The sequence below is a fragment of the Aegilops tauschii genome, chromosome 3, assembly GCF_002575655.3.
Source record: "Aegilops tauschii subsp. strangulata cultivar AL8/78 chromosome 3, Aet v6.0, whole genome shotgun sequence".
Taxonomy (NCBI): Eukaryota; Viridiplantae; Streptophyta; class Magnoliopsida; order Poales; family Poaceae; genus Aegilops; species Aegilops tauschii.
In genome coordinates this window covers 592,490,672-592,498,808 of record NC_053037.3, presented here as the reverse complement: position 1 = coordinate 592,498,808, position 8,137 = coordinate 592,490,672, and the positions used below count along the sequence as shown (strand labels likewise).

Here is an 8,137-nt window from a genome sequence, read left to right as displayed (position 1 = left end):
TGAGTAAACTGATTTCTCTAGAGGGGCGAGGGTGATCCAGATCTTCGTTCCTGAAAATAGGAAGTTAGTTAGAGGCTGATTAAGTGATTATCTTCATCAATACCCACAAGTTTGTAGGCACAGTATTCTTGTTCTACTTACTAGAGAAAGCAAGGCATGTAACATGAGCGACATTCTTATAGAAATTCTGGCTAAGGTAAGCCATGTGACTTGATCACACCGGATGCTTTGCCGTGGTCAAGAGCAACCTTCAACACTGATTCATTTCTAGTGCTAGTAGATTCAGCCTGCAGGGCAGAGAAACAATGTCAGTACAAATCACCAGGCAAACCAAGCTTCTTACTTGTTGGGTCCAAATCAAGGAATTCTAGCTACCAAATAATTCAAGGTGGATGCAAGATGAAACCTCCAAACATCAGCCTCACTGGTGCACACCAGCTTATAAGCTCAAGTATTGCGTTTATATTATACAGAATAAACACACCAGCCTACCACCAGTCAAGTTCGAAATAATGTACTGATTAACCGAGCTTATGATGACTTGCCAACTATTCGAAAGTGAACTGCAGTCTAGTGTAGTGTTTATTCCATTTGTAAGTAGAAGATGATGCAAGCAAAAACCCTAAAAGCAGAATTAATTCACTGGCCTGGTGTATGTAAAGCATCCACTTTTCACATATTGGGAATATGCACTAAGGCCAACTGCCATTATTCCCTTTATGTTCAGAACAAAGACGTTGATATTTATAGGTAGTTCCTATTTTTCATATTATACATACTAGGTCATGTATTCTAAAATTGAAAAGAACCAACAAAGAATGGTTAATGTAGCCAACCGATCAAAGGCAGGTTAACTCACCGGGTGACGTGGATCAGCAAGCATGGGAAAGAGGCCTCTAACTATGAGTGATTGTCTTGCCTGCAGGAAGACAATGCAACAAATATGAGTTATAACAGTGGCACACTGCCAAACACCAGAGACAAGTCTTGGTCCAACATAAGCAGTATTGTTTCTTATCGGGCAAAATTCTATAGTACTCCCTCCGTCCCCAATTACTTGTCTTGGATTTGTCTAGATAGGGATGTATTAGACACGTGGTAATACATGTTAATTAGTGAATCTTGTTGAACACCACACTGTTTCTCATCAGGGTAAATTCTGTAGTACATTAGCGAGTCCAGTTGAACAACATACTCCCAATCTTTCGGTTTGTTAGGCACATGCGTATTTTCAGATCAACGATTTGGCCAATGAAATATGAGGTATGCTACAAAAGGTACACCATGGCAAACCTATTTCAAATACTAATTTCAATGGTATACTTCAACATATAATACATATTTCGTTGGTCAAACTGATGATCTAGAAATATAGGCGTCCCTTATAAACTGAAACGGAGGTAGTAGGAATTATGCACCAAGTAAAAATAAAGGAGCAATACATATCATCAATCTTTTGCTGAGAGAAAAGAAGGATGTTGTATCAAGGCAAAACCATGAAGGTTAAATGCTAAATGAATTTTCTAGCATTACATGGCAAATACTTATATATTGTCCCTCTGTATTGAGTTGCACAATTGTGCAAGGTTCAGTGTTAGATTCGTCAATAACAAAAACTATAGCCTGAAGTTATCTTTAAAAGTTTGAAGATCAGCATGCTAGTTCTGAATCATTATTACCTAGATATAGCACACACAGGAAGTACTAAAAAGGTTACGAGGAAAAAGGCTGTTCACATACTTCAAATGCGCCTGTGAAGCTCCACTTCAATTGATTTGTTTTTAGACGAGGAATGGCATGGTGGGCCTGTACTTGGCAATTAGCCTGCAGATACTCGATACGGCATAATATATCAATCAATTTCCATTAAACTACAAAGATGAGGTGAAGCGCCTATAAGAAGAAATACTCCTTTTCTCCTATCCAGATGAGGTGAAGCAAATGATGACCGAAGCCTTAACTTTGATAGCAGCCCCGCACCTAGATAATAGGTAGTGAACTATTTCAGACTTATAAACCCAAGTGTCACAGACTGATATTCAATCAACGGGAGACAGAAATTGTTCCCTGTAAACACTAACAAAAGGTTGGAAAATGAAAAGAAACAAAATACGCACTTCAGAGGAAGCAATTGACTCCATGAGGGTCATTGGTTCTCCCACGTATTTCATGGTTCGCTTGAAGTACAAATCCTGGTTGAAGACATTCTCAGCCTGTGAAACAATTCATGAAAATATATCACCAAATATGAAGAGAGAAAAGGCAGAAAGGAGTGAGTTTCCATTAGATTCCATTAGAGTGCCAAAGATATACTTGTTGAGAACACATTTAGGGGCTGTTCGGAAGAATAGTATTTATTTGTAACATTTTAGTATTGAAGTCTGATTTGAACTACAAAAGGGAACCTATCAACAAATGCCCTCCCAAACAGGCCTCAAGAGAACATATACCTCCAAAAGAAAGTTCACCTCAGCACAAATTCTGCCTACCGTTGAAATAGTCTCAACTGGATACAACCCACGGAGAGTCTCGGCACCAAGGAGAATGGCATCACTATGAACAAAACAATTGTGATTCATGTTACAGCTTGTGTAGTTATAGTTTGTTTGGGTGCAGTAATGAGCAGCTGTACAGGATCACCAAAGTATAAGATATCTACAAGAGGCAAAAACTAACCATCCAGCACCGCATTTGCCACATCAGTTGCATCTGCACGAGTAGGCCTTAGGTTGTCCATCATACTGTCCACAACACAAGTAACAGCAGCAGGTTTTCCAGCCATGTTGCACTTGTGCAGAGCAAACTTCTGAAATAAGAACACTTAAAGAACGACAAAGTAGTAGTCAATAGAGAAAAATACATGTTAATTACTATCAACGTTAGGAATATTTTCCAAAGTATGAAGTGCAAACAAACATGTGATATTCAACAAAATATCAATATAAAAAATTTCAATATGTTGGGAAAGATGGCACTGTGAAGTAGTACACTTTAAATATCGACATAGAGTTACTTACTTGCCACACATCTTCTGCATGCCTTGTATAAGAAAGATAGGAAGTCAATCTTGTTTGGAGCATCCCATTTTTTCATAACCTGAAAGTGGCGCATGCTCATAAAGTCATATAATGGGTTACAGCAAGGAGCTCCAGTTTCATGAAAAAAATGACATGTAAAGTCTAGCGCCAAGTTAATACAAGGAGAAAGAGAGATTCTTGGGAGGAGTTCCTTACATCTTTATCCTCGTCAGACAGCGTGGGCATGTCGATATGAATCTGGGAGCAGTGCAATGTGAAGGCATAATAATCACAAGAAAGTTCAGAAAAATAATAGCGCCAGGTCTGTTACCTACTACCAATACCAAAATTAGATACCAATCAACAAACAACAATCAATCAATTGTAATAACCATGAACAAACAGCAACCAGTCGTGCCATATAAACATGTAATATCTCAAGGCAACAAACAACAATCAATCGGCCTACATGGTTTGTACCTTCTCAAGGCAATCAATCAAACAGCAAACAACAATCCATCTCAAGGCAATCAATCAAACAACAAACAACAATCCATCTCAAGGAAATCAATCAAACAACAATCAACAATCCATCTCAAGGCAATCAATCAAACAACAAACAACAATCCATCTCAAGCCAATCAATCAAACAACAAACAACAATCCATCTCAAGCCAATCAATCAAACAACAAACAACAATCAATCAATCGTGCCATATGGGAACATAAGCAAACCATGATAACAATAAACAATTGAAAAGAACAGCATCAGAACAACTGTAACAGGCAAGAACAGGATTCTCTACATCTAGGATGGGAGCACACATGCCTGTCAGTAGAACAAGAATCGACAGAGGGCAACCAGAGTATCAAGCGCATGCGTTTGAGATATGAAAATAACCGACGAACAACGCATGTGATGGAATAGAGGGAACGATTTGACACTGCTCCAATTTCCGAACCAAGAACCCATCGTTCCTCCAACCGTCGCCCCGACACGAACACGAAACGCAGGATCGTCAGATAACAGAAGCGCACGCACAAGTAAATGCAGGAAATATTGCTCCACCGTGAACACGAAACGCAGGATCGTTAGATAACAGAAGCGCACGCACAAGTAAACACAGGAAATATCGCTCCACCGTGAACACAAAACGCAGGAACAGAAGTTTCTCAAACAGACTTTAGTTCGCAAACCAGACCGACCGACCGCTCGCTTGCTCGCCCGCTTCCTCCCAGAGTCGCAGGGACGGAGACCCCCGACGAGACGGCCCCAAGAACACGCGAGAGCATCAGGGCGACAACGAGGACAAGCAAAATCATATCACAAGCGACTCTAAAGTGACGAGGAGGACGAGTAAATCAAACCAAACGCGATTTTCTATCTAAACGGGCGAATCTAGGACGAGCAAAATCAGTCGAATTAGACGCACTTCAAGGCAGATGAATCGAGAACGAGCAAAATGACAAATCATACGCGATTCTTCTAATCTAAATGGACGAATCGAGCGGGGATGAGCAACATAAAGTCAGAGGCGAGAGGAGAGGGAATCGGGGACGAATTGCCTCACCAGACGCGAGAGGAGGAGAGGCACGAACCGAGGATGAATTGCCTCACCAGACGCGAGAGGAGGAGAGGTAAGCCATTCATACCTAAAAAGTATATGTTTCAAGTTCGCTAGCCTGAAATGACATGAGCAACTTAAAATGTGAGTGTGATGTAAATGATATTTCTATTATTCTTGAAGCAAGAAAAGTAGCTTACATCATCGGCAGCACCAGCAGTCATATTTACAAATGAAGATTCATATGACCTGTTATGTAAAAAGCATCATATGAGTCAAAGATACTTAGAAATCAGTTTATGATCATAAAAACATAAGTAATTATTCATGTGTGTATATCTAAGTTATCAAGGAATCAAGGATTCAGTATAAAACAAGTCAGACAAACTGATCAAAATTCAAACTCTGACCATTTGAAAGCATAGAAACTTACCGATGATTTATAGTCCTGCAACTCCAATAAGTCACCTGGTTTGTCGTCTTTGACTTTAGCTATAGCTGAGAAGAACCAAGAACAAATAGAAGTACACAAATGGAAGTAACCAGTGTGTTTCAAAATTAGCAAACAATCCCACCCAGGGGGAAATGTATTTCAGCAAACCATAAAAATAGAACAATCAAAAGAATACCTCTCTCGACATTCCTTGCCTATACATCCACCCATGGCATACTTCTATGTCGAGGAGCATGCCGTGGACTCATGACAGGCCCAAAGTCTCGCTCGTCTCCCTTTCTAACGGTGGACACACACGGGACTCGGATCTTGGGTCGTCGGAGAAGAATCAGCAGCAGGAAATCAACCAGAGAAAGGATGCACACCAGGTACTCGATGGTTTCCCCCCAGCACTAACTTTGTGCTGAGTTCGTTTTTGTTATTTTTTGGTTTATGACTGAAGTGAGGAGAAGCTACACACTGCTCTCTCCTTTACAGCCTCACGCTCACTGCGTGTGTCCAGGTCGTGCAGTACAGCACGACACTATCACCTTGCCCATGCCTGCTATACGTGTGCAGAGCATGTCAACAGTGCCCAGGACATGAGCTACACCTATGCTACATGCCCTGCTTTATTTGTTACAGTTTTACACAAGTGAAAACCCCAAGCTAAATTACAGAGGACAAGAATAACTCGCTGTCATTCTCCCCCTTAAGCTTGTTCTCTGTTCTTCACCGAGCGAATGCCAATTCTCTCTCGCAGCTCAATGAACTTGACCCGTGGCAATGGCTTCGTCAGTAAATCTGCAAGTTGGTCCCCGGTGCTCACATGTTCCACCGTGATCTTCCCTGTTTCAACACAATCACGAATGAAATGATATCTAATGTCAATATGCTTGCTTCGATCATGTAGCACTGGGTTTTTGCACAAAGATATGGCTGACTTATTGTCAACTTTCAGCTTCACTACTTGCTCTTCTTTCTCCTGCAACCCTGCCAGCAATCTGCTCAACCAAATTGCTTGACATGCTGCTGTGGCAGCAGCAATGTACTCAGCTTCACATGATGATATAGCAACAACCTTCTGTTTTTGAGATGCCCAAGTGACCAAGTTTGAGCCCAAGAAGAACACTGTCCCTGATGTACTCTTCCTGTCTTCAATATCTCCAGCAAGATCACTGTCAGAATAACCCAAAAGTCTTGGTTCTCCTTCCACTCCTTTTCTGTAGTGGCAGCCATAGTTTATAGTACCACGTAAGTATCTCAGAATTTGCCTGATTGCATTCATGTGATGCACAGTTGGTTCTTCCATGAAGCGACTAACTATGCCCACTGAAAAAGCCAAATCTGGTCTTGTGTTTACAAGGTACCTGAGACTGCCAACTAAACTTCTGAAGTAAGTAGAATCAACCTTTTGATCCTTTGTTGACTTACGGAGTTTGATTTTTGGCTCCATTGGTACTTGGCTGGGATTGCACTCAGACATGCCTGCCTTGTCCAAAATCTTCTCAGCATAACTTGCCTGACAGATTGTAATCCCCTCTGTGGTTTGAGCTACCTCAATGCCCAAGTAATATGATAGCAACCCTAAATCACTCATTTTGAAGAGTTCCATCATTTGGTCCTTGAATTTTGCTATCTCATCTCGGCTGGACCCCGTAATGATCAGATCATCAACATACACACCCACAATCAGCCGAGCCCCCCTTGAGCACTTCACATAGACCCCATGCTCAAGTGGACATCTTGCAAAACCAAGTGACAAGAGACTTTCATCAAGTTTGATGTTCCAAGCTCGTGGAGCTTGTTTCAGCCCATATAGGGCTTTTTTCAATTTTAGCACTCTATGCTCTTGGCCTTCTTTCTCATACCCAGGAGGTTGGATGACATAGACATCCTCACACAGTTCCCCATTCAAGAAGGCAGATTTTACATCCATATGGTGAACTTGCCACTCCTCCTGTGCAGCTAGAGCAACTAGCAACCGCACAGTCTCTAACCGGGCTACAGAGGCATATACTTCTTCATAGTCAATTCCTTGTCTTTGGACATACCCTTTTGCAACCAAACGAGCTTTGTGTTTCACTATTGCTCCTGAAGGATCCTTTTTTATTTTGTACACCCATTTCAAACCAATGGGCTTCTGATCCTTAGGTGGATCTACCATGATCCAAGTTTCACTTTCGACAATGGAGTTTATCTCTTCATCCATTGCTCTGCACCAACATGCTTCCTTTCTTGCTTCAACAAGATTCGAGGGCTCCTCTGCACTCAACATGCATAAATCTGAATCAATAAGTTCATATGGTTCAGTCTGATCTAGCAATTCTTGCAGATTTCTATACCCTTGTGGTCCAGCACTTGCAGATGCTGCTACTCCTGTCTCATCCCCATCAACACTACCAACGCCTCTTGCTGGTGCTGCAAGCGGGGTTGAGAATGTGTCTTCTCCTGATGTTGTTTGAGCTGCAGGTGTGTGTGGTGAGCCAAGATCAGCATCACCATGCACTTCCTCCCCCTGTTTCGGCACTTCTGAAAATTCCCTTGTTTCAGTATTTTCATCTTCAGGGTAGAATACAGCAAACTCTGCATCTGAGCTTTCATCTTCTTGCTGTTGCATAGAACTCCAGTCCCACTGAGCATTTTCATCAAATATAACATCACGTGAGACTAGGAGCTGCTTGTTGACCGGATCATACAGTCGATAAGCTTTTGCATTAGTTTCATAACCAAGCATTACCGTTTTGACACTTCGATCAACAAGCTTTGGCAGATGTGGTTTGGTTACCTTGGCATAAGCAACTGAACCAAATGTTCTCAGGTGCTGGACGCTTGGCTTCTTGTTTTTCCAGGCCTCATAAGGTGTAATATTGGTCAAGCTTTTCGTTGGCGCTCTGTTCAATAAATACACAGCCGTGGCCACTGCTTCACCCCAGAACTTTCCAGGTACATTTTTGCTTTTTAATAAACTTCTTGCCATGCTAACCACTGTTTGATTTCTCCTCTCCACAACCCCATTCTGCTGAGGTGAGTAAGGTGCTGTCATATAATGAATGATTCCATTTTCCCCACAATATGCCTTGAACTCTTTGGAATTGAATTCCCCACCCCTGTCTGTTCTC

The 8,137-nt window shown here is 41.6% G+C and overlaps 1 protein-coding gene across 4 annotated transcripts; it reads right to left on the bottom strand.

Moving 5' to 3' along the window:
- LOC109735647 (pyruvate kinase 2, cytosolic-like) lies at positions 1–5,295 on the bottom strand. 4 transcript variants are annotated; one of them, XM_073511230.1, is made up of 12 exons: positions 5,212–5,295; positions 5,016–5,080; positions 4,783–4,831; positions 3,234–4,700; positions 3,018–3,096; positions 2,677–2,820; positions 2,451–2,553; positions 2,118–2,213; positions 1,741–1,980; positions 860–919; positions 142–287; positions 1–50 (listed from the first exon to the last, which is right to left on the bottom strand). In XM_073511230.1, the coding sequence occupies exons 4-7, from the start codon at positions 3,261–3,263 to the stop codon at positions 2,486–2,488; spliced, it is 321 nt and encodes a 106-aa protein (XP_073367331.1). In that variant the 5' UTR covers positions 3,264–4,700; positions 4,783–4,831; positions 5,016–5,080; positions 5,212–5,295; the 3' UTR covers positions 1–50; positions 142–287; positions 860–919; positions 1,741–1,980; positions 2,118–2,213; positions 2,451–2,485. The 4 variants fall into 4 exon arrangements, with proteins under 4 accessions (XP_073367331.1, XP_073367329.1, XP_073367330.1 ...); XM_073511228.1 differs by having other exon boundaries at positions 2,490–2,553; XM_073511229.1 differs by lacking the exon at positions 1–50 and having other exon boundaries at positions 150–287; positions 1,741–1,824; positions 1,962–1,980; positions 2,490–2,553.
- Between the last annotated feature and the right edge of the window lie 2,842 nt (positions 5,296–8,137).

What these genes read in the sequence shown, in the direction of transcription:
- LOC109735647 (XM_073511228.1), bottom strand. Translation starts at nt 3,263, where the DNA reads ATGCCCACGCTGTCTGACGAGGATAAAGAT. An exon ending in GGCAAATGCGGTGCTGGATG is followed by an intron (nt 2,554 to 2,676) that starts GTTAGTTTTTGC and finishes TTTTGTTCATAG; the next exon opens with TGATGCCATTCTCCTTGGTG. An exon ending in CAGTTGAGACTATTTCAACG is followed by an intron (nt 2,214 to 2,489) that starts GTAGGCAGAATT and finishes ATTGTTTCACAG; the next exon opens with GCTGAGAATGTCTTCAACCA.